Source organism: Onychostruthus taczanowskii, unplaced genomic scaffold (genome assembly GCF_017590055.1).
Source record: "Onychostruthus taczanowskii isolate IOZ18803 unplaced genomic scaffold, ASM1759005v1 scaffold39, whole genome shotgun sequence".
Taxonomy (NCBI): domain Eukaryota; kingdom Metazoa; phylum Chordata; class Aves; order Passeriformes; family Passeridae; genus Onychostruthus; species Onychostruthus taczanowskii.
The window spans coordinates 3,432,812-3,458,597 of NW_024501348.1; the positions used below are offsets into that span (position 1 = coordinate 3,432,812).

At 40.0% G+C, this 25,786-nt stretch overlaps 2 protein-coding genes across 3 annotated transcripts in view; one reads left to right on the top strand and one right to left on the bottom strand.

The window, feature by feature from the left end:
* Positions 1–753, bottom strand: part of CASP8AP2 (caspase 8 associated protein 2) — a 20,982-nt gene extending 20,229 nt beyond the window's left edge. For both annotated transcript variants that reach the window (XM_041412348.1, XM_041412346.1), the window contains exon 1: positions 333–753. The gene's annotated coding sequence lies outside the window, so the exon portion shown is untranslated. The remainder of the gene's footprint in view (positions 1–332) is intronic.
* A 54-nt stretch (positions 754–807) lies between these two features.
* The window catches only part of MDN1 (midasin AAA ATPase 1), a 93,466-nt gene continuing 68,487 nt past the window's right edge, over positions 808–25,786 (top strand). Inside the window, exons 1-17 of the mRNA XM_041412325.1 lie at positions 808–1,030; positions 6,495–6,721; positions 8,244–8,468; positions 9,800–9,907; positions 9,987–10,179; positions 12,167–12,379; positions 13,629–13,760; positions 15,242–15,345; positions 17,259–17,373; positions 18,875–19,068; positions 20,075–20,156; positions 20,824–20,919; positions 21,907–22,019; positions 22,564–22,712; positions 22,813–22,873; positions 23,516–23,727; positions 25,193–25,296. Of these exons, the coding sequence (XP_041268259.1) occupies positions 929–1,030; positions 6,495–6,721; positions 8,244–8,468; positions 9,800–9,907; positions 9,987–10,179; positions 12,167–12,379; positions 13,629–13,760; positions 15,242–15,345; positions 17,259–17,373; positions 18,875–19,068; positions 20,075–20,156; positions 20,824–20,919; positions 21,907–22,019; positions 22,564–22,712; positions 22,813–22,873; positions 23,516–23,727; positions 25,193–25,296 (2,430 nt within the window). The 5' untranslated portion in view covers positions 808–928. The remainder of the gene's footprint in view (positions 1,031–6,494; positions 6,722–8,243; positions 8,469–9,799; positions 9,908–9,986; positions 10,180–12,166; positions 12,380–13,628; positions 13,761–15,241; positions 15,346–17,258; positions 17,374–18,874; positions 19,069–20,074; positions 20,157–20,823; positions 20,920–21,906; positions 22,020–22,563; positions 22,713–22,812; positions 22,874–23,515; positions 23,728–25,192; positions 25,297–25,786) is intronic.

Sequence of the window (25,786 nt, forward strand, 5' to 3'; positions counted from 1 at the left end):
TGAGCCAACGGCCGCAGCCGCACGGCGCATCCGCCGCCGTGACGTCGGCGAACCACGCCCCCAGCCCCGAGCAGTTGGCGCCAAAGTGAGGCGCGCGCGGCGACCGCGCCCCACCCCCTCCGCCGTGGCCCCGCCCCCTCGCCCCTTCCCGGCCGCGGGCCCCATACCGGCCGGGCCCCGAGCGCGGGAAATCGCGCGCTGCTCCCGGCGGGACGAGCCGGGAGCCTCCCGCCTGCCCCGGCCCGGAGCTCATGGCAATCGCTGGTCACATAGGCCCGGGCTGCGGCCGTCGGAGGCTGCCCGGGGCTGTGCCGCACGACACACGCGCTCACCTGGTGTCGTCCCGCGCTGCTGCGGCGGTGCTCCCGGGAAGCCCAAGGTTTAATCCCGGCGGCTGCTGCTGTCGGCGATCGCGCTGCCAAACCCCTGCAGGGACATCGTTACCGCCCGACAGCCGCGCTCGGCCTCCGCGAGCGGCTGCCGCCGGGGGCGTAACGCTCCTGCCGCCCGAGCCGGGGCCACCCGCTGCCGCGTCCGTCACCGCCCGCCCTCGGCCGCCTCCCTGAACCAGATTTAAAGGGCTCGCGGGCAGGCGAGTCCTGCGGCAGCAGCGGCAGATGGCTCTCCGGGGAGCAGAGAGCAGGGGAAGCCAAGGGCGCGGCAAACGCAGCCCCACACGCGCGGCGTCCCAGCGCTCCAAGGCACCGGGAGAGCCTCGCTCCACTCCCGGACGGCGCCCGCGGCGAGAAGGGGGGGACGGCGCGGTGCACGCCGGGAGCTGTAGTCCGGCAGGGCGGGGGCGGGGCTGAGGCCGTGCTTCCCGTGACGGCGGCAGAGCGGAAGTTGGTGCTGCCGCGTCCGCCGCGCGCCGCACGTGCTGCGCGCCCCTCCCGCCGCCGTGCCCCGCCGCGGGACGGGCGGCTGTAGGATGGCGGCCGAGCTGCGGCTCCGCCTGACCGAGCCCCTGCAGCTGGTGGCGCGCAGGAACGAGAAGAGCGGCGTGGAGCTGAGCAGATTCGTGGCGAAGCAGGTGAGGAGCGGGCGGTGCGGCTCTCGCTGGCAGCCCCCGGGCGTCCGTTCTCGCTCCGTGAGGGAGGGTCTCGTAGGGACCGCTGTGGAGCGAAGGGAGCGGACCCCCCTGCCTCCCCCGTGCCCCCATCCCCTCCCGGCAGCTGTGCGTGCCCGGCCCCCCCGGCCGTCCCTGGCTCTCGGGCGGCCGGCGGGAACTGATCCGTCCTCTCTCTCTCCCTCCTTCTCTCCCTGGTGCTGCTTCTTGCCGTCCTCGCCCGTTGCAGGGATGCGCGGGTGTAGCCATGAAGAAGGTCCTCTTCTGTATCCTGGGACCCTTCCTATTGCGCCTCGCCCGGCAGTTAAAATCTTCAGTCAATTCCATGCCCCCTAGGGTGACTCTGGAAGCGTGACACCTTAGAGGTGGCATTTTGTTATCGAGCACTGAGACCGTAACTAGTCTCTGCTCTGTTGCTATTTTGCGTGTCTTCTTTAATTTCCTTAAAACAGCATGTGGGATAAAAACGGCATGGGTTTTCTAGGCTTTGCTTTGAGGTTGTTTGGTGGGTTTTTTTCGGTTTTTTTTGGTTTTTTTTCAGTCACAGTCTCCAGGTTGTAGTGATGCTGCAAACATGGTCCTATAGTCACCTTCCTGCTTAGGCTGCCTTAGCTCTGAGAGGCACACCTGCTTTTAGGAAAGTTAAGACCGATCTCCTTTCGTGCTCTGAAATGCTTGAGGACGTGTAGTAACAGGATATCAGCACATCAGATATTGTTTTATTAATACTTTTCGTGGTAGAGCTTTTGAAGCCCCTCAGATGTGTACTCATTTTGGGGCTCAAAGTCTCTGTTTTCTTTGAACGTCTAGGAAATGTCTCAGTTGTTTGAAGATGAAAAGTCTGAAGTATCATATTTTTTCAGAATATTGGCTTTCAGCCCGAGTTGCTGTCGCAGTTATGGTTGGGGAAGGTTTTCATAGTGGTACTCGAGGTTCTTTGTTGGTAGACAGATGGCTCTTTTTTCTGTCGCTGCCAATAGCAGGATCAAAGTGAAATTGACACGAATATACAGTCCTGAGTGGAAGCTAATTGGTGGGAAGCAGTGATGAGGAGTTGCTTTACGAGAGAGAGAAGCTGCTGAGAAATAGAAAGGGGGATGATGTGGATACAAGTTGCAGCAGACAGATGGAGCAGCGAACCAGAAGTGAGTCACCGAGATCCGAGACTGGGAAAAGACGCTGTGCCCTTTCCCTTTCGGTGACTGTTTGGGGATATGCTTCAGGTTTAAAAGCCTTGCTAGGTGGAAATTCCTAAAGAGTGATTGTATAGAGGGAGCCTGGAACAGCACGTTAATATTTAACATTGGCACATCCTTTTGAAAACTGAATTGCTGTTTCCAGGCTTGGAAGCTGCAGCTCTAGGCTTGTTTTAAGCTTGTCTTGCCAGTAAAAAAACTCCATCTCTAAACGTCATATCTGATTTCCTGCTTTGTATATAACCTGGGAAGCAATGCATTCTGGAAATTTAGAGCTCTCTTTGCTCTACAGCTTTGTCATGTCTTTTTGGCAACATACTTCTTCAACAGTATTCCATAAAGGAATGAAATTTGCCCACAAGAGCCAAGTAAGGAGCAGTCTTTTCAGGGTCATAGTGCGGCACAGTTCATGTGGTCATGGAAGGTTTTGTTCCCTGTGCTTGGGTATTTAATAAAATTAGAGCCTTTTCTGTAAAGTATTTTTATATACCATGAACTCTACAAATACACAGCAAATTTCTGTGCTCTTAATGAGGAAGATGGGATGGAAAGGTCTCTGAACCGGTCTTTGTTTCCCACATTTACATTTTTGAATAATTTAGGCAAACTGTAGAAGCAATAGGTCTCCACAAAATGCTGGAATGTGCTTTTGGCTCTGAGTTACCAACGGTCTGCCAGAAATTCTTCCTGCACAGAATTCCAAACGTGAATTTTGTGCAGATGTATGTTTTTTGGATGCCTGTGATCGTGTAATTTCAGCAGAGAAGTTAATCACTGAGAAGGTTAAAACACTCCTAGGAATGGAACTTTATTGCAAAAACACCCCTACTGGTTTCTGTCCTTTGCATTTACCACAGTGTTTATATGGAAATATATGTATCAAAGAACCCGACCCCTTTGGACATTTCTTCTATTTAGTCTATGCAACCTTCCTAAGTGGACAGTAGCTCTTGAGCACACCATTCTTGATTTTTCTTTTTAAATTTATTGGTGGTTTTATGTTGGCATCCTTCATTTTGCATTTTATTTTTCTGTGTTGTTTTAATAATAATTCCAAACTCTTATTTAGAAGCCTCCAGTCTTAGCATTTGATGTTGAGAAATGCCTTTATTCCTTTACATTAATAAATGTAGGGAAAAGGAGATGACCTAGTGGTCTTAAATCCACATAGTTACCCATTGTCCATCAGAAAAATGTTCTGATGCCCTGGCAACTAAGGCAGAGGTTTTTTCATATTAAAATGTGAATTCAACATTTTATTTGAAAGATTGGTTAGACTTTACATCGTGTAGTATTAGAAATAAGGGAAGGTATGTTGCACTTTGGCTTCCATCTTGGGCTGTATTGTCATCTTCTTCTGCCATGTTTTGAAAAGCTGTGGTTTTTGGCACACCTTATGTCGATGATACGAAGTCAACGAGAAACTTCTTGCTTGCATCCTGTCCTGGGTTGACTATATGATGCTTTTATCCCCAATCGTCTTGTTCTGTGTGAGGGAGAGATCTGTCCGACTCTGTCAAAGATGTGTTGAAGGACATTTAGGAAGTTCCAGCTTGTGAGACTGCATACCACCCCTGCTTTTTTTTGTTTCCCTTGAACTGTGTGGGTTGTGGGAGGAGTGCGGGCTCCTGTTTTGGTTTATCTCGCTGAACTGAACAGCTGCCAAAGAGTGGTGCTGCTCTGTTTTCTTTTAGCCTCTTCCCAAGGCCAAGCCACACCTTTGTGTTGCTTCTCTTATCTTGAATCCAGTAAGAATGCTGATTTGGAAAATCCATTCAACTTTCCCACCTAGTGTAAAATTTTATAAGAAGGATTAATTTGGATCATCCTGCTGAGCTGTTTGCTGCACAATCATACATCTGTTGCGCAAGGGAAGAGAGATGAGAACATGAGTTCCTGTGATGAGGGGGAAAAAAGGTTTCCATGTGTGACCCGCCTGCCCTCCCAACTCCTAAGGAGTTTCCCAGTGTTAAATCTGTGTCTAGTGTAACCTTTGTGCTGTGAGCAGAAATGTAGATGTCGTATACCAGCTTGCTTGTTGCTGTGATCCTTTAATGAATTTAGAGTTTGGATTAAGATAAGTATTATCAAAGATTTCTGTACCTTGTGTGCTCTGAGCACATGTACTCTGCGAGTTGCGAAGGAGATGTGCATCCTGCTGCTGGAGCAGTGGCTGGGATCGTGTCTGACTCCAGGTCTCTGTCCTAGCTGTGTCTGCTTCATGTATCTCTTTAATAACAGGCTGTGTGTGTGTGTTGTGTGCTTGGAGGCACAGTCTCTTGTGGTGCTTTCTCAGAGCAGCTGTTTGGAACCCCATGTGCAGATTTGACTATCCCAGACTTGAACACTTTCAGATCAGCTATCTATTGCTATAGGTTGAAAAAGCTGGTATTTCCTAAAGCCATGTTTAGTTAAAAATAGCCCCCTTTGACAGTATTCTGCTTTTCCATAATATTTTTCATTTAGGCTTTGAAGTCAGATAAACTGGCTCTCTGTAGAATGAGAATGTTGCCACTGTGATTTTTGAACAGTTTTATAAGTCCTAAGGGTACTGCACACAATGATGAAAAAAACTGCTTCCTCTCACAAAATTGCTAAATGGCATGAATTTGTTGGACAGTAGACATGTAAATACAGAATTTTACTGAATCAGTCACATTATTTATTTTGTGGTTAACTGGCTTTATTTGATATTCAAAGCTCTGGTTAATAAATTAGGCACCCTGTTGTGCCTTGTTTGGGTAGCCAAAGATGTAATTGATTAGAAAATTGGAGGTACTTTTTGTTTTTTTTCTAGTTGAGTTTATTTCTGGTTCTTTTGAGCCATTCTGCCTTTGAACAGGTTATTAGTCATTTTGCCACTCAAAATCTGATTCCCTGTAATGAGCAGGGCTTTGGTCCATTTTAAAATTATTTCTGGTGCTGCTGTGATAGATGAGAGGCAGATAAACTTATGTTCTGTAAAAGCAAACACGAGGCCTATAAGAAACAGCTTGCAATTAATGTGATGAGTTTGATATTTGTAGTGTATATACCTCACTGGTATTCTTAATGCTGTATGGAAATTAATGTCTTTTCAACTTGAACAGGTTTGCATGTGTTCTAGAGGGGTGTGGACAGTGGTATAATCAAAGGACAGCTGCACTCTTGTAAAAATGAAAAAAACCCTGAGGTGGTGAGACCAGGAGCAGGTATTACCAGAGTAACTAAAACCTAGGAGAAGCAGGAATTGGCTGCATGTGATGCTGAAACAAAAGACTACAGAATATTTCTGTCTGGAACAGGATATGGGTTCACTCAGTAAGGGAGGGGAGCATGGAGCATCCAAAGTTGAAAGCAAAACCGCTACAGTGCGAATTCATAATCCTGGTTTTCAAAATTACTTGTAGTGCACTATGTATTAAACATCATGGAAGTGGAGAGATGCTTGGGTAGTAACATGAACTCAAAGAGAAAGATATTTAAGGGTAAGACACAAGCAATGGGTTGTTCATCAGTAATAAAGTTAGGAGGGCTGGGGGTGTTAGGCAGGGGAGATGTGAGGTTAAGGTGCGTTGGTTTGGGGTTTTTAATTTCTTCCAGTAGATGTGAATATGTTTTCCTTGTATTTTAAAGAACTAAATGACCATTTTTGTATGACAGTATAAAAAGAAAAAGGCTTTCAACTTCAAAACTGTGGTTACAAGCTGCTTCTTGCTAAGAGCATTGCTTGCTGTAATTCTTGTCAGAACTATGAAAATAAGGCTGTGCTCATGACTGATTGAATGGTTTCTTTTGTAAAGAGATAGTGAATATTAAGTAAGTTTAAATGTTAAGTTTAATGACTTAAATGTTTTGTGGCTCTCATGAGACCAAGCTGTTAAGATCAATGGAAATTCTAGAAAGATGTGTTAATTATATTAATTGTTTCAACATTTCCCCAATCTTTTTCTTAAAAAAAGATACAAACTGCTTAATCTTTCAGTTGTAAAATATAATTTAGGATTTTGGGGCTGCTTTGTAATTCCTGTTTAGTGCATCATTCTGCATTTTACTCCTGTATTGTAATTTTTATTTTTCTTTTAATACTGGGATTTGTGTCAATTGAGTACTTGCTTTGGGATTTTGGACTCTCTTCTGGTTTTGAACTACTTTTTCCTGTAGAACTCATTCTGACCCCTGCATGAATAGTTCTGAAATTAAAAGTCAAAATAATTTTCCATTTAACCTGTTTTCACTTCCCATCTCTTTAGGTTTGGACTCAGCAGGATCGTCAGTGCATCCTCAATACTTTAGCCCAGTTACTGCTGGATAAAGAATGTACTGTATTGATCGGCCGACAAGTTCGGCCCATCCTGCTGGATTTGCTGGAAAGAAATGCAGAAGCTATCAAAGCTGGTGGCCAAATCAATCATGATCGGCATGAAAGGCTCTGTGTAGCCATGAGCAAGCTGGTTGCTGATCACCCTGATGTTCTGCCGTGAGTAATGAGATGTCGATGTTTGAATTTAGGAAATGTTGCAACTGCTCCTGGAGGCAGAGTAAATCAGGTTTTTGTTAATAGATGGATTGGGATGATTAAAGAGAAGGACACTGACTGACTGGTGTTTTTATATTTTAGGACTGGTGTTTATAATGGTGTTTTGTTTATTTTAGAGCCGTTTGGTTGCAATGGAAAGGAGATATGTAGCCCTTTTGGTTATTATCTGTAGAAATACAACAATATATAATCATAAAAAAATAACACTTAAGAAAATGTGTAAATGAAAAGAGAGAGGATAAGAATAGAAAGATCTCACTACCCTACCCACGGTTCCAGTGGCAAGACTTGGTTGTTGCAGTTTCCGTGTCCATTGGTCCAAGTGATGGTCGAAATGTTGATCCATCACGAGGTGGGGGGAGCCCATGGAACACAAAATTTGTTGGGTTAATAAACACTCAGGTTCAGGGGGGAATGCCCAGGTACCTCCCCTGGTGGGGGAGAGTTTTACACTGTGTTGCAACACTGGATCATGACCAGTTCTGTGATGGAAGTTCCTAAAAGTGAATCTGGGGGCACTTCGGGGATTTTGATTCATGACTCCTCCCAAGACATGAGAGCTGCCTCTGACATAGCTGAGCCAGTTATGCCCCGTCGGGAGGGATGGAAGCCTTCAGTGAGAATGTCCCGGTTTTCTCACCTGAGCCACTTGTGTAAGGGAGGACATTGTCATGATAAAAAGCATTATCCCACCTTACAGGATTTGCTTCTTACTGGTCTCTTCCGAATGTGGCCCAAACCCCTGCTTGTAGCCCTGGGTGATGGGTGCTCAGCCCTTCTGCCCCTGGGCATCCTCAGCAAAGCACTGCAGCTCTTGCAAATGAGCAGTTGTTTGGCAATTGTTTGAATCGTCATTAACCATTAACACTGCAGTTAGCATTTCATCCAGGCACTATGTGCTTGTTTGTGTTCCCTGCTGAAGAGAGGTAGTGTCAGGATTTGAATCGTCTCCCACAGTAACAAATGCATTTTGAACAGAAATAATTATTAAGTAAATACAAGACTCAAACACAGTTTGTTTTAATTAAATCGTGTTGTAAGATGCAATTTGACTTCCACCTGTGATCTGCAGAAAAGCAAAACAGCTTGAAAATAGTTCACAACCAAAATCTCTGAGTTTAATATTGACCTCTAGGCTGGTAGAGTATAAAGTTGCATAAGTAGGAATCTGTATTATTTTGTTAGTGAACAAGAGCAATCAAAGAGTTTTCACTAAAGGCATACTGTTTCCCCTTGATAATTAAGTAATGATTTGTAATAAGGTGAAGTGTCTGTTGTCAGCTGACTGCTGAAGTGGTTTTATTTCCCATGTGTGGAATAAGTTAATTTCAGGCCTTAGTTCTCAGTACCGTCAATTACTGTCTTAGGACCAGTGCTCTGACATCTTTATTAGTGCCTGGTTTTCTTTCTTCTGACTTACATGTTTGTGTTCCATCTCTTTTTCTCTCACTCTCTTCTAAAGATTTGCTTTAAGATACTTTAAAACTACGTCACCAGTTTTCCAGAGGCTTTTCCTGGAGAGCTCAGATGCAAGCACAGTCCGGTATGGGCGCAGACGAATGAAGTTACGCGACCTCATGGAGGCTGCCTACAGATTTTTACAGAAGGAGCCATCAGTTTTCCGGGAACTATGGGACTGGAGTGTTTGTGTTCCACTCCTAAGGAGTCATGACACCTTAGTCCGTTGGTAAGTTAAAATCTCCAAATCTTCTTCGCTGAATATCTGTATGTGTATCTTGAATTGTAATTAACAATGTTCACGTGCAATAGAAAGCGTCTTCAAGTAATACCAGCAAACTGTACCAATGGTGTCTGTACTTGTACTTCTTGACTGACCTTCTGAAAGCTATAGTGATCTATCACAAAGTGTATTTCAGACTAGCACTTAGTAGTGCTTAAAACTATGGTCTAGAGAATCTTTCCGAATTATTTCAGTTTGCCCAAGTTGGTTCTTTTTTCAGTTGTTTGTGTGTTGATTTCTCTGGAGCCGTAAAATGTAGTTTATTTAAGCTGCAACTTGCATTGGCCTTGTTACAGGTTTTGTGTGGGATTTTAGTCAGATCTTTCATGTTAGGTGTCTGCCTGCAGGGCTTCAGCCTGATCATGTGCTCTACCTTATTTAGTATTGATAGTGCCTCTTATTTTAAAAAAAGATGTTTAATAATCTTTTTAAAACATAAATTCCGAACTGTGTTAGTAGCACATAATTTCAGTAAGGTGTATAATTTAGGAAGGGTAGAACCAAGAGCATTGTCAAATCTATCAGTCATTTATGAAGCTCTTCAAAATGACATAGTGTCAGAAAGAGAGAGAGAACTTGGAATTCATTGAGTAGAATTGTTTTACCTGGTGTTCAGCCAATAGTCTTAACTAAGTGAATGAGCTGACTCTTAAACATTTATCCTGAAACAATCTTCTGCCTTCTCTCCCATCTCTTCCTTCCCCCCATCATGATCCTTGAAAACTTTGTTCTTGGAAGTTAAAAAGAGCATTATGATGAATGAGAACTGGTTTGTGATTTATATTAAATGTTCCTTTGTTGCAAGACAGCTTTATGTAGTCACGACTTGGGAGCTGTTGGCTTTTTTAGGCACTCAGAATTGATTTCATTGCATTAAATTTACTTTAGAAATAGCATGAAATGCAATTTTGGAAGGGAAATGGTAGGAGGAAAAAAATGGGCAGAGATTACTTCATTTTCCTTGTCTCATATGTTAACCTTCATTTATTTAGGAAAGTGCATTCCGTTATTATATTTCTACTGATAATTCAGTTCTTCAGAGAAATGGTAGCTAATTGGTGTATAAATTAAAACTGTGCCCTGATAGAATTGCTTTCCTCAGCTCTGAGATATTTGTCTAATCTGAAAGAATGTTAAGCATAGTGCTAAAATAATTTCTTTGAATAAAGTTTTCTGCACGTTTTCCCAAACTTGATGTTTTGTTATGCAACTGACAGTTGTCAAACTGCATTCCTTAAAACTGTTTTGACATATTTTGTTCTAAATGTAATTTTTAGGTATACTTCAAACTGTCTTGCTCTGGTTACGTGCATGAGCGATGAGCATAAATTATCTTTCCTGAAGAAGATATTCAATCCTGAGGAGCTCTTGCATTTCAGACTGAAGTAAGGACTTTTAAAATCTTGAACACTATTTGTTTTTCTTTGTGAATTTCAGCTGAGTTAATAAACATGGGTTTCACAGGTTGCTAGAAGAATCTCAGCTGAAGAATGTGGAACGAGCCTTAGTTTTGGCTAATCCAGACTCCTCATTTTGGCAAAAGGAGAAAGAACTGCACTACACACAAGGACACATTGTGTCGGGTGACCTCTCTGCACGTGTAGTAGCTGTCTGTGGCATTGTGCTGCCTAGACTACAGCGTGTTTCTGAAGAACAGGTATGTAATCCACTGTTAAATCAGTACATTTGTGTTTCAGGAATTTCTCAGTACAGTGAACTGACTATTTTCTGATTGGATGGTATTGAGATACTGTGGGTAATGTGTGTATCTTTATCTTTCTCAGTGTGTGCTGTAAACTAGTGTTGCATAATTCTGGCACCACAGAGAAGCTCTGCAGTGAGTGGAGTGAAGCAGTGAAGGAGCAATAGTGCTGTTCATTGTACCTTCATATGGCAGTTTGTACAAACATACTGCAAAAGAATATTCAGCCTTACATAGTAACTTCAGTCTCAGTTGGGGTGACAAGCCATAGCTGACTAAAGCCAGGATCTGGGGCAGTTGCTTTTACCTGCATGACGTAGGGGTTTTTGTGCTATACAGGTATCTTGTATGCAGCTTTTCTCCAAACATACACTCAGTCTTCTGTGAAAAGAAGAAAACAAGGCTGCTGTTTAAACTTTTCCAGAAGGCAGAGAGAGGGGAAAGGAAGTGAGCAAGAATTTACTGTCACCACTTGAGAAAGTGAAATGTAGACTGTAGTGCCTTACAGATTTGGGAAGCCCGTCAAAGGCATGAACATTTTTAAACAGTATTAAACTTTTTTTCTTCTAGATTGCTATTTAACTTAAGCTGTTCAGAATCCTCTTTGTAGCCACAGCCGGTATTCCTGACTGGTTTTCTCCTTGAAGTATGAGTTTTAGCTCTTAGCTGAGTTCTTTTGTTTAATTTTGTAACAATGGTCTACAACAGGACAAAGAAATGAATGAAGAGTACCAGTGTCCAGAATTGTTTGAGTGGCCGAAGCAAGGAAGGAGGATTTTCTCTCCAAATTCCTCTTCCCCACACCCTGTTTTTCTCCCTGCTTCTGTTTTTGAATTCAGTGTTTTCTAGCCTTTTGGAATTTTTTATATAGGATTGTGAGAGAGTGGTTTGGAATTCACTGTAGCAGAAAAACCATAGAGCAGTTTAAGAAGATTCTTACTCCCGTGGCAGCATCACTGCTGCTGCAGCTCTGCTGAAGCCAGGCCATGCTATAAACTGGATTACTGAAAAAATACTCTTTATCTCTGAGGGAGGTGAGAACTTCCCTGAAAGGAATGCTTTTATTTTTTTGATAGCCACAGGTATTCCACTGATGGTCTACAGTGTAGTTCCAGTTGCAATAGGGAGGTTCCAGTGGCAGCTTAGGAGGTTTGATGAAGACATAGGAGCAAACTGTGAGGGGAAGCAGGTTCTCTTGTTTCCAGAGAAGTACATCAAGCTGTATCTGGAAAAAGGTCAGACTTAAATAAAAGACATTTGTTTCTATGCTCTGATTCCTTTCCTCTGAGCCTTTTGACACAAAGGACTCATTTTTGTGCCATGTATAGATACGTGACTGTAAGAGCCAGAATATTTGGAGACTATCTGTAGCATTGATTAATTACCATTCAATAAACTGAATTCATTTAATTTTGAATAAAATTAAAATGTTATTGAATATACCTTTTTTTATTTTTTCCATTTACTGAGTTTAATGATCTTATACTTTGGCTTTTACAGAAAGAAGTAAATACTCATATTTATTCATTTAATATTCATATTTGCATCATTTGAATGCAACTGCTGTTTGATTTGTCCTGTGATTTGGATCCATTCTGATGATGTAATTTAGCTCATTTTGCAAATTGTATTTGATTGACATGAGTTATGACTGAATAGTTACTGTGCCTGTACTGGCAACTTAGTGTGAATTCCCCTTGGGATCAAGTTGTATGCATACTTTTCATTAAGTGTTTCACCTATAGTAGGTTTTGGATGGAATCTGCTTTAATATCTGTTAATAAATACAACTATATAGACTTCTTTATGTTATTTGATATACAGATCTGCAGGCCAAAATTTTTCCTGTTGTTACACTGACTTTCCTAATTGTTCTGTGTGGTACGACAGTGGTAAGAAAAGTAATTTCAAGTGTAGTAACCCAAATTTTATGTTTGAACAGGAAAATAACACCAGCAGTTTTGTTTTGGTTGAATCTGCCTTCACAAATCTTCAAAACCTTGCTATTGCTGTGGCATATCAGACTCCTGTTTTATTAGAAGGACCAATAGGATGTGGCAAAACTTCTTTAATTGAATATTTAGCGGCTGTTACAGGAAGAGCAAAACCTCCTCATATTTTGAAAGTTCAGCTTGGAGATCAAACTGATAGTAAGGTAACTGATGGATTTGTTTGATGTTTGAATCATGAGACATAATTTTACTTAAAGCATGGACTTAATTTTCTAATGATAATAATGTTTTCACTCAAGGACCCTACAGTGCCCAACTCTTTAATACTGGTCTTAATATTGGTGAGAATGAATAAATGAACAAGAAAAAAATGAATAATGAACAAGAAAAATAATTGTTATTTTCCAGTAGGTTTTAAATTCTTTGCATAATTGTGCTAAACCTGTGTCATTCAAATTGTGTATTATCAGGGTTTTTCTATGTGGAAGAGCTCTATTGATTTTTTTTTTAAATTAAAAAAATTGATTTATATTGGAAAAAGCAGAATTTGGTCCTAAAGGTTGTATGGACATTTCTTATTTCAGTTTAAGTGAGCTAATGTCAGTTTAATCTGATGCCTTTTTTGGAGATAAAGTAAGATACTGGGATGTTGAGGTGACTTGCAGTTACATAATAATAATTAAGCTCTTATCTGTAGATAATTTTTTGTACTTCTTGTTTTGCATATAGAATTTTGGAGCTTGAGTTATGTTGTTTGGCACAATTTATTTTTAGTTTTTCAAGGTGGTTAGTATGTACCAGAAGTTATCAGAAGGTTTCTATTAGCATCCATAGGCACCTTCTTTGCTTGCATGGAACACCTAGTTTCACCATCTCACAGGCTGTGTCTTCTCATATACAAGAGTAAGGCCGGCATATTTAAGAAAAGGGGGTGAAGTTCAAGGTATAAAATATGTAGGAGTAAAATCAAACTCAATTTTTAAAGCAATGCTTATATTGAAGTTACAACTTGAGAGAAGAGCAAAGCTTTGACTGAATTTTACGTTTGAATAACTTGCTTTGTGGTTCTGTTTGCTACCTTAGCCACAGAGTTTTCAAAAACATAAAGTTTGGTGTCACCCTAGACAGTTTTCTGTATTACTTTAGATTGCTTGTAAATTAGGGTGGCACAGCTCATTAATTCACTTCCAATTACCTAATTTGTTTTCATTATTGAGTTTCAGTTAAATTGCCATTGGAGGCGGGAAACTCTTCTTCTTAATTAAAAAAAGTGCAGTGCTGGGCACAGATTGCCAGACACATTGTTTAGTAAGGTGGAGGTAAAGTGTCACTTCTATGTTTAGTAAGGTGGAGGTAAAGTGTCCCTTCTGTCCCAGCTTTGGTTGTATTTGCCATCCCTTGCTCTGGGGAGGCGGTGCCACGTCTCTGATGTGCCGGTTGTTTCTGTCACAGACGCTGCTGGGGATGTATCGATGCACGGATGTACCAGGGGAGTTTGTGTGGCAGCCTGGCACCTTGACACAAGCCGTTACCAAAGGTCACTGGATACTTCTGGAGGATATTGATTATGCTCCTCTGGATGTGGTAGGTAGCTTCATGTTTGCTTTAAGGTACTGTTCTTAATGCCCATGATGGCATTCTGGGAGTCCGATAACCAGGGGTCTGGAGCAGCATGCTGAAAATGCTGCTGCTTTAGAAGGGGTTAGACAGAATTCACCTGTCTTGGTTCTCATGTTTGCACACCTCATTAGTTTTTGTCTTTGTTACAGAGTAACAAAGTGATCAGTGACCCTGACGCTGATCACAGATTTCACTCTGAAAACTGGAGTTGACACTGATCATCTGGCTGATAATGAGTCTATTTAGTAGTGTCTTGGTGTTTGAAACAAATTGTGGCCTTAAACACCACAAAATATTGTCAATATATGAGGCTGGTGCTGTTAGTAAGATTTTTTTTGTGTGTGTGCCCTTTTTTCTCTTCCACATATTTTTTCTTACACATTTCTTCCATATTAAAAATGTGCTGTTGCACTAAGCATTATAAGTTTTAACAGATTTCCTGTTTTTTTTGGCTCCAGAACAACTAGTCAGTCATCCTTGTCTCTTGAAGTAATGGCTGCTGAAAACAAGTCATTTACAAGCATGGTGTGATAGAGATGTTTTTCTGCATAGGCCTGCTGGACATTCTGCTGGTTGTTTCCTTTCACATCTGTTCCATAAAGCATCCTTTGTGTGACTGAATAACCTGTTTATTAGGTTCTAGGCTTTCCGGTATAGAAATGGAAAATTTATAAAAAACCAAATGCATAAAGCTTGTATGTACAGACAATTCACTGCTGGGAGGTCGTGCACTTACTTCTGTGGATTTAGCTGACTGCACTCATGATGAGCATAGCCTGAGTAGTATCCTGCATTCATCAAATCCCTTTCTTCAGGTCCTCCCTGCAGGCATCTTGTCTGCTTTCTCCATATCAAAGAATTTCTGTGTGCCTCCTTCTGTGCTGAGGGGTTGGTGTAGTCAGTCATACATCAGCTTCTTTCTTTCCACCACCATTATTGTTCTACCCCAGGGAAAGCTAGATTTTATAAATAGATACCAAACTCTCCTGGGGTAGCAGTATATACACTAAAAAAGGTTGATGTTGGAGAATGACATCTTTGAGACACAGTCATCTTTGTTCAGGCAGATAAACAAAATAAAGCTTCTGATCTGAATATGTCTAATAAGTCATTTGATAATTTTAAAATAAATAGTTTTGCTTTGGACTTGTAGTGTGAAGGCTGTCATTTCCATTCTGTAATCATTAAATTTGAATACAGGAGAAAGAAGGGTAAGTAAACATTACACCTTTGGCTTCCAGTGCTGATTAAAATTGCTGGGAACTCTGCAGTTCCTGTTAACATCACTTGGAAGTGTATCTCTGGAAATAGCAGTAGCTGGCAATGTAATGGTGCTCAGTGGCATTGCTCCAGCATCTCAAGTGTGAAATAAGGGTGGATGGTTGTGCTGTCTGTTAGTGTCACCAAAAAAAAAAAAAGTTTATAATTTTTCTTTTTCTCTTCAGATCTCTGTGCTGATTCCTCTTTTGGAGAAAAGAGAGTTGCTGATTCCTGGTCGTGGTGACTGCTTAAAAGTAGCACCAGGATTCCAATTTTTTGCAACCAGGAGGTAGGTTTGTAAACTTAAATGAGATGAGAACATCGGTGTCCTATTTTTAAGTCCAAGGTACTTTTTAGTACAAGGTGCTTGTGTGGGAGTATTGTAGCAGTTTCCAATTAACAAGCAATATAAGTCATAGAAGCGGTAAGATTTTTTTTTTTACTTGAAGCAGCCTTGGGGTGAATCCCAATGTTTGTACAGAAAAAATAGCTTCAACAAGGCTGAAGAAATGAACCTTGCTTAGAGGAACCCTTCAAAACCAACCCATCACCAAGACAAAATACCATTCTTAAGAATGCGTGAAAAAGGTTTATTATTGATGGTTATGAAAATCTTGCATCAGTATAGGTGTTTGTAATGTCTTCTAACCAGAAAAAGATACAATACACTCCTCTGATTCTTTCATTGTAGTAGTGGCTCCTGCCTGGGATAAGATTTCTGTATAAGAAAATGTAATGTTGTATCAAGGTTAAAGGTTAGGAGGTCTATGTGGGGAATGGCAGTTACATGTTTATCAAACGTTTTGCCGTTTATTTCAAAGCCTTTAACAAATTTTCCTGCTTTTGTCTTACTTCTATAAATTTGTTTTTCTGATCTGTTTTTTCTTGAATTGAGTCTTCTGTATTCCACTCCTTTGGTTGCCTCATTTCATGAGAATTTTTATTTCTTTATGCATGGTTGTCTTGGTTTAACCTCAGTCAGCAATTAAACACCACACAGGCACTGGCTCAGTCCCCTGCAGCAGGATGGGGGAGAGAGTTGGAAGAGAGAAAGTGGGGAAAAAGTCATGGGTTGAGATAGAGTTTAGATAAAGGAAAAGCTTTCCACGCAAACAAAGACACAAACCCTGTCACTCTGAGCATCCCCACCCTTCCTCCTTCTTCCCACAGCTGTATATGCTAGACACAACCCCATCTGATATGGAATATCCTTGTGGTCCGTTGGGATCAGCTCTCCTGGCCATGTCCCATCCCAACTCCCTGTGTTCCCTCACCCACCTCTGCTGGGGTGGTGCTGGTGCTTTTCTGAGAAGCAGGAAAGGCCTTGCCTCTCTGGAAGCCGTGCTCAGGGGTAACTAAGACACCCCTGTATTATCAGCACTGTTTGGGTCACAAATGCAAAACACAATCCCACACCAGCTACTGTGAAGAAATTTTACTATCCCAGCCAAAACCAGAACGTCAGTGAACAGTTTGTATAGCAGCAAATTATCATTTTCATTAGGCTCATTAGAGTAGATTCTGTAAATCGGTTGCAGTTTACGGCTGGGAAATAGTATTTAATGATGGAAACCAAACACAATACAACAAAGAAGAAAAAATTTAATGAAAACCCACCAGAAAACAGAAGCCAAACCACAACCCCAAATATAATGCTTTGCATGTGCCAGGCTACTTCTACAGTGGGTAAAAACACATGGCTGAATAGTTATTTCTGTAGTAAAAGAACAAAGGGAATGAAATGTATGCTGGAAAGAGCTGAGTCTGGAGGACAAGGAAGAATAATTGTGAAACACTGTGGAGTTGACTGGGCTGAACATGCTTTTCCTGCATCTCTGCAATAAGATCACAGATCCTTTGAGGTACTTCACAGGCCACTTCTGTCAGGTTTCTCCCTTTACAAAAGATTCTATATGTTGCCTCTGTTTGTGCAGATCGACAACTGACAGTAAGTTAAGTCTTTCTGAAAGTATCTCTATGGAGATTTTGGCATGTAGGAAGAAAAACACTGTGATAACAAGTAATTAAGAAAACATGGACAGGCAAGGTGGGGTACATGACAGTACAGTGACAAATAGTGTCATTTATGCCTGTTGCATTATGCTGTAGCAGCTGTATGTAATGTTCTTTGATGCACTGAAAATGCTGAATTCTTCAGCCACACTCAGCATGCTGTGTTTCTTCATTGTTGTTTTGATTTAGGATATTCAGCTGTGGTGGAGGTTGGTACAGGCAGCAAAGCAGCCATGCTGCTCTTCTGGACAAATACTGGACCAAAATACATCTGGATAACATGAGCAAAGGAGAGCTCAAGGAGGTATGGGGGTGTGTTGCTCCATTGTGGCATGTCAGTAATTGTTTCATTTTAGGGTAATAAATGTTTTTCAGTAATTAATTGAATCCTTATTTTATCTTCACGTTCTACAATAGACTTACAATTTCAGCTTTGTGCTGCCAATTTTGAAGTAAACAGGCAGTTTGTCAGGAGAATTCAAAGTGAATTGAACAAATGTTCCTGGAACCTGCCTTGACAGACATAATTGTGCTTTGTGTGGGTCTAAGAATCAAGTTATGTTGCTGCTTATTAGGCCACAGGGACTTGAAAGCAAAGAGAAATAGCAAAAAAGAAAATTGAGTTTACTCTAATTTGGCATTCTAAGCTTTGAGCTGAAAAATAGTTGGTCAATTGTCAGTGAAAAATAACTGCTTTTATTAACATCTTTCTTTTGTTAGCATCTCTGGGAGGTGTTTGCTGTGTGTAGTTCTTCAGAAGATTAAAACAGCCTAGAGCTCATATGAAAATTCAATTCTCTGGAGATTCTCCTTGTGATACAGAGCTCAAAACAGGATCTGATTCTAAAAGAACCTTGGCTGAGGGAAAAAGTAGTGCATAGTGTCTAGCAGAGTTGAGGAGAAAGTTCTGAATTTTCTAGAATGGAGAAGACATTTTTTTTCAGTAGAATTCATTCACTCCTTTGGACTCATTCAGCAGCCAGCACAATTATGGGTGGCCTTAAATATCTCTGTGGTTTTTTTCCTTTCTTGTCATTTGTCAGGAGTTAGGAGTGTTATTAGGAGTTGTTAGGAGTGGGGCAAGAACAACTATCAAAACCTTATGAAAAAACAAAACTTGAGTGTTAGCTGTGTCTCTTACCACCAGGTTCTTTTTATTCTTTTTCTGCAACTTTGTAGCCTAAGTCACAAAAATGTATAAATTAAGCACTATGATTCCACAGTGGTACACTCACTTGCCTCGAAAACAAGTCTCGCGGTCTTCTTGTTAATCTTAAAAGTCTGTTTGGCAGGGTAGGACCAGATTTCCTGGCCTGTATCTGTGAAAAGTAATTTTGAGAAGCAATATTTTGTTTGGCAAGCTTTAGTGGAGAGAACTGAGCTGAAAGGAAATTACAAAAGAAAAATCATTCCCTTAACATGCTCCAATGAATTTAGTCATAAAAAGAAGGGTGGGAGGTAAGGACTTCTGTTAGCAGTTGTAAAGTTGTAAACTGGTCATGATTTGGGTTCAGATAGGATTGAATGTCCTTTTTGTTCTTCCCGTTGGTATTTGTGCAAATGTTTTAAATGAATTGGAGTAGAATTGAGCTGGAAAAGTTCCTTTTTGGCATGGAAATCAGTATCATAGTAGTCATAATTTCTATTTTCTTCAGGTAAAAGATTGCAAGAGAGCAGTTTTATGTAGCTTGCTAGCTAAAATATCTATTGAAGCATCTCCCAGTAAAAACTGGGGTGTTGTTGCTTTCTTTCCAATGCGAATGGGTTTTTTGTTTTGTTTCATTTTTTCTTGTTTCTGGTTTCAGGTCCTCCAAAGGAGATACCCCAACCTTGCTCTTGTGACAGATCACTTGCTAGATATTTTCATTGACCTTGCAGGAGACAAGTATCAGGCACCAGAAAACAGTGCTGCTGCCTCCAGTCACATGCCAGAAGCAGCATCAGAATCGAGATCAGAACATAAGAAACCAAATCTGGAAGGACGAGAACTATCTCTAAGGTTGTTTTTTCTTATATATTTATTGGAAGTCACTAGCTACAGAGATAGAAGGGTTTATTTTAATTATATTTCTTAATTTTTTAGAAATAATGGTGATAGCTTGAATAATTAAATGTGAAAAACTGGGAAATACATTTTTTGTTTTGAAATAATGATTAATATATCATTTAAAGAAACTCATTCTGGATTATTTAAACTTCCTATTACCTATACTTACTTTTTGGGAGGCATGGGGGAACCTGTGGGTTCTGTCATGTGCAGTGCTTTGTTGGTATCAGGCCATATGAATTTATTCTTAATTATTGTTAACACAAGATATCAGTGCTAGTTAAGAACTGGAAGGTGCTGTATAATGTTCTCTCAGTAGCTAGAAGATAAAATTTTCAGTAACTGAGTATACTATCTACATTATTTCATGCTGAACACTCAACATTATAACTTAAGGTGACTGAAAAGAACTGTATCTGTAATGTGCTGTTAATTTCAGAACTTCTGTGATGAAATGTAGTTTGATGCTGAATTATTTCTTCCTCTCCTACCAAATGTCAGTTCTACTCATCTGGAATTTCTGTAAGCAGTAGTGCTTTGTGCATTAGTTGGTAAATTCTTTGTATGATAGTTGATATTTTTGTGGAGCATAAGGACATCAGTTTTTTCTAGAATAAAATTTCCTTTTCTTGCCTTTTGGAAGATCTTGTTATTGGTAAAGAATCAGTATCATGAAAAGAATGGGTGGTTTATACCTTTCTGGATTCTTTAATACCTTTGAGTTTTACAGTTACAGTTATGATTTAATGGGAGTATGTATTATCTGTTTATAAGTGATGTTGGTCTGTGCTCAGCTGCTCCTCAAAATTATTGTCCTTTGTGTCTTTCCACGTACACCTTGCACAACAGCAACACGTGCAAGTGCCACAAGATGACATCATGACCTAAGCTGAACATGAAGGAAGGTGCTGTGCATTTTGGCATGTTTGTACCAAATCTTTTTGGTTTTTCTTTTTAGAGACCTACTGAATTGGTGCAGCAGGATTGCTTACAACTTTGACAGTAATTCTTCAACCACAGCAGTGAATATTTTTCAGGAGGTGCGGTAAGACTTGATGCAGAAATTGATGCAATTGATCCCAAATTCTAGCCATGTCTCACAAAATGCTCTCTTTGGGAATGTGAGATGGGAATTTGTTTGGTTTTGTTTTGAAGCAATTGGACTGCAGTTGGAATGTTTATGATCTCTCTGATCAGAAGCTTTTGTTGTTTGCAGTAAGGTGCTAAAAGAATTTCCTGCTGTCATACAAACCGCATGGTGCAAAATTACTGTAACTGATACAAGCTGGGATTGCATGTGGCAGAGACCTTTCTTTTTCTTGTAATATGTGGCTACTTTTCCACTTACCTATTGATCAGCTTACAGTATAGGTTGAGGACTTTTTGGGTGTGCATCCATCACAGGCAGTTTTGAGATGTGAGATCTTACGAGGTTACTTCCACCTCCATTTTGGTCCGTGCGTCTAAAAACAGCTTTTGTAGTTGGGCATTGAAAAGTTTTTATTTTTGGTGTAAACCCACTACATTATAGAGTTTAGAAGTTCTCATTGCATCTGTTTGAACTCTGTTGTTTGACTTAATCAGAGGACAGTGAAGTAGTTTTATTTACAATGGTTGAATTGGATTTGGGTTCCTTTAGATTAAGATGGTGCTTTGTCAGATAAAATCATACAAAATTAGTTTTCAAGTTGTTTTTCTCCTTGACAGGCACTGGACTGTTTCACAGCCATGTTGTCCAACCAAGGGAGCAGACAGAAAATGGCAAAAGTTATTGGAAGTTACCTAAACATTTCAAAAAAAAAGGTACGGTGAGCTACAATTAACGTTATCTTTATTGTTAGTATTCTGTAGCTTGCAGTTTTTCTATGATTAATTGAAACATATTAAGCTATTTTTTTTCATTTAAATTATGCCCACCTCTCTTTCCCAAACAGTTTTGTTTTTTTTTTCACGTTCTGTTCCATCCCAGGATCTGTTTTTCTCCTATTTTGTATTCAGCTGCATTTCTTTTTTCTGAGAAAGTTCCAGGCAACCTGTTTTAGAGCAAATGGCTTCATGATGCAAAAGAAGGATTTCACAGGTGGAGCAGCACAGCTGCCTAAGCACATGATACCACTAGATGGACAGGGTAGCAAAGAATGTGTTTTTTCTTAGGTGGTTTACAGTGAATCAGTGAATGTTAATCACTCTAACAGAGAGATCAGAGAGAAACATGATCTTTACTGGTACTTTTTCTGTACTCACTGATTGCAAAATCAGCTGCCTCTCTGGAGCTCTGTAAATGACAAAATTAAAATCACTTCTTTGTCAACTATTTCTGACTGTAGAAGTCTGCACAGCAAATAGCCTCTATTGTTACTTTACGTTGACAAATGGATCCCTGAAACTTCTCTGGGTTTTTCTCTTTGTCCTTCTTTGCACTGTTTCCTTACAGGAATGCATTATTCCCTGCAAGGGGTAAAATAGCCTTATTTACACAGAGGGTTTTTTTAAGGGAGATTGTTTATTGTTAAATTAACTGTTCAAGTTTCTGTAGTTGAACTGCCGTGGAAGTAGGCGAAGTAGAAATACAGTGACAAAGACTGTTACCAAGTTATTAAGTTGAAAGTTGTTTGTACAGATAAAAACACTTCTGAGGTCCTTCACTATTTTAGGTGATGATTATGTAAAACCTCCAAAATACAGAAAAAAAATTAACTTGCTGCAAAATAATACTGGTAGCATGGTGTGGATGTTCTTACTGTGATGTAAGCAACATTAGTATTGGAAGTGCTGATGCTTTTTTCACAGGTGGAGTTCTACTGCGAACTCTATAAACCGGAAATTTCAATACGGGAACAAGAAGTCTCTGTAGGAAGAGTGAATCTTGTGAAGAAGCAGACCCAGGCTCTCACTGTACAAAGGTGTAGTTTCCATGTGAATTGAAATATTTTTTGGTGGAATAGAATGGTCTGCAGGTCAGAGGGTTTAAGGAAAATGCAAATTGGGTATTCTCATTTTAATGAATGGAATGTGAGAGCTCTTTCCCTTGCTATCTAAGTTTTACCTTGTGTATTTTTAAGAGTGCTTCTGGCACTCTTAAAAATATCATCATGCTTCTGGCAGCCAAAGCATGGAGATTTTCAGCTTCTTTGAACTAGAGTGTCTTCAAAAGAGTGTGGATCCACAGCTGTTATAAAAAGATTTTGATGGCTCTGCCTTGGTAGAGGGAGATTTTTGTATGTGTTGGTAACTTCATTGGCCATGAAGTTATTTGGAAACCCTGAATTTTTAGGTTGTATCTTGAGAAAAATTAGTATCTTTGAAGGGGGTCTTAGAACTATTTCTTTTCAGACCTATATTAAAAAAAATCCTAAATCAAACCACACCACTAAAAAACAATAAAGGTAAAATTGGAATGAGCTCCTTGATAAACCGTATTTTGAGTAACTTGGTTTTTTTCTCCAGGGCAAAACACACCTTTGCTGCCACACGGCCATCTGCAGTACTGATTGAGCAGCTTGCAGTGTGTGTTGTCAAAGGAGAGCCTGTGCTCTTGGTTGGTGAAACAGGAACTGGCAAAACCTCAGCAGTCCAGTACCTAGCTCATATTACAGGTAAATAATGTGTCAAAATTGTAACTTGCATGAAGATAATTTGAAAAACAACAAATGAACAAACCCACAAGTTGATGGTGCTTTTCATCTCTGTTTCAAGGACACCGTTTGAGGGTTGTCAACATGAACCAACAAAGTGACACGGCAGATCTCCTAGGGGGGTGAGTCACTGACCACTGCTTTGTCTGTTCTGCAGAACAAATGGGCACTATCTGTTACCTAGTAAGAGAAATGTCTTAATAAACATGTTTGCATGCAGGAACCTTATTGTTCTTGCTGAAGAGCAGAGCAGTTTCACTGAATTGTGTGCAGAGCTATGTGTGATGAGGTCATTCAAAAACACAGCTCAATGTCTTTAAAAATGGCTAAGCTGTTCAATATAATTCTGATGTAATATTCGCTGGATAGATTGTTTGGTTGTATTACAAATATTTTGCTTATCAGGGTGTTCCTGTCTTTACAAAGTTGCCTCATGGTGCATTAAAATATATGCAATTATATTTAGTTCATTAGTTGATATGTTCCTTCCTTTGTAAAGACAGGAACATATATATATGTTCCTGTCTTTACAAAGACATATATATATATATATATATGCAATATATAATTGCATATATTTTAATGGTGCATTAAAATATATGCAATTATATTTAGTTCATTAGTTGACTAAAAAACTTCAGAAACAAGGGTTCATCCATGCAGCTTATTGTTGTTTCAAGTAACTGGTTTTGGGCTTGTTTTCTTTTTTAAGTTCACAGGTGACTCTGTCTCACATAAGTAATTACACTTTTGCTTCTCTTCAGTTACAAGCCTGTGGATAACAAGCTGATCTGGCTCCCTCTGCGAGAGTCTTTTGAAGAACTCTTCTCTCAGACATTTTCTAGGAAGAAAAATCAAACGTTCTTGGGACACATTCAGACTTGCTACAGGCAGAAACGTTGGCATGATCTGCTAAAACTAATGCAACATATTCATAAATCTGCTCTTAATAAAGAAGTAAAAGAAAATGCGTCTGGTAAGACTTCAGTTGGATCAAACACACATTAGTGCTAAACCATGCACAGGGTAGATAAATACTGGCGACTTCTGTTCTTTTAATTTGGGTTTGTTTGAGGTTTAGGGGTCTTTTCCTCCCCCTGTATTACATCTTTATTTTCTGGTTTTGAGAAATGCAATGTCAACATTGCAACAGGACATTCAGAACACTAGTTGGGCTAGAACACTGTTAGAACAGTGGTTGGGTTTTGTTCTGTTTTCTTTTCCTTTTTCTAACTCATCTCTGCTGTTAGCTATGTCTGAGAGTGTGGAGATTGTCTGTCCTGTGGTAACCTTGACATTTAGTCTCCACTCAGTACATGTTTGCTGTGCTGGTGAGCAGTCTGGTTGTTTGTGCGTCAATCTTCTCTGTGAATGGATTCATACTTTCAGCCCTGGAACCTGCCTGTGTCTCACAAACATGTCCTTTTCAAAAAACAAAGCAAAATAACAATAACAGAATCAAACCCAAAGTAATAACTGTTTTAGAGTAGGAACTACCCTAAAACATTATTTTTAAGATCTTGCTTCTGCCTTGGTTCCTCTGTTAGTGATGCTGACTTGTCTAGTGCTTTATTTTGTTCCAGTGTGGTTTTGTCTCCAAGTCTTTCTTGTTTTATATTCATAACCCATTTTGGGGCTGAAGCAATGTTGTTACTTTGCCTTGCATGGAGTTGTTTCTGGTTCTAGACCAGCAGAGCAAGTGAAGTTGTAGCTTTCATTCCGTTTGGGCTAAATGAAAGTAATTATAAACTTTATCTCCACTCTTCTTTTTAATTGGCTCTTCTGAATATGCAGATACAAAAATAAATGCCCACAAATGTGAAAAAAAGAGTCTAAAGAGTTCTTGCATTTATTGCAAGAATTGACAATCCTAAAATAAAGAGAATGCTGAAATCTGTAACTTGCAAAGTTTCTTAAGGAATTTTGATGTTCTATGTAGCTCAGGTAGTGATTTTAGCAAATAACGAAAATGAGTGCTATAGTAAATATTGTTGTATCTGATAAGCAATAGTGTGTTAATTATTGATACTGAAGTGTTCATTGTTAATCTGTTCTGTCATAAGGGTTAGAAATTTGGTCGGTTTTATTTTTTTCAGCTGTCTCTGTCTCTGGAAATTAGACAGTGGTAACAGTCATGCTGGAATAAAGTGAAATATAAATATTCGTTTCTCATCTGGGAATGAATAGCAAATTATCTGAGCACTATTGACATAAGGGTACAGTTAAATTTTAAAAATGAAAAACTACACATTCACAAAATCAAAACAACAAGATTAAATTATTTTTTAGATTTGTGGTGTGTCATCTGCTGGACTTGAAGTTTTTTGTTGCTCGAGCTTACTTTTGTATCTCTCTGCTTGAAACAATGTGATTAAAGTACTGTTGTCTAACATTTTTTGTGCTATTCTGATGGTACAAACTTAAATTTCTTTTTCTTGCAGGCTTACCATTGAAGGAAAAGTGGGAGGCATTTGGTCTTAAACTGAATCACGCTCATCAACAGATGAAAATGACAGAAAATGCCCTTCTGTTTGCATTTGTTGAGGTATTTGGATATTTGCATTTTGATACTAGGAGGAATAAGGAGAAGTATTTAAAAGACTTTTCAATCAGTATTATATACATTGTTTCCTGGCAAGGACCTTGCTGTGAAATAAAACGTATGCCATGATTACTGTGAAATCAAGCATGCAGATTAAAGGAAGCAGTGGTGAGATGGGCAGTGGGAGACTGGTTTGTGGGAGCACATTAATTCTGTGCTGTATAACAGGAATTAGGACAGATATGATAAAAATATCAGTGTGTCATATCTTCTTTTTGGCTCTGGGAGATTAGAAAAAACTTCCTGATCAGTAGGTCTTGCTTTTAGGGATTCCTGTGAAGGATTTAATATTAAGAATCTGTGCTGTTTATCTAGAAGTGATTTTTCTAAATGTTTCAAACACGTAATATGTTTTGGTGACATTAAGTGAGATTATGAGAAACCATGAGGTTTATTTGTGCTTGTTTATTGTCCCCCTGATAATCTGAATATA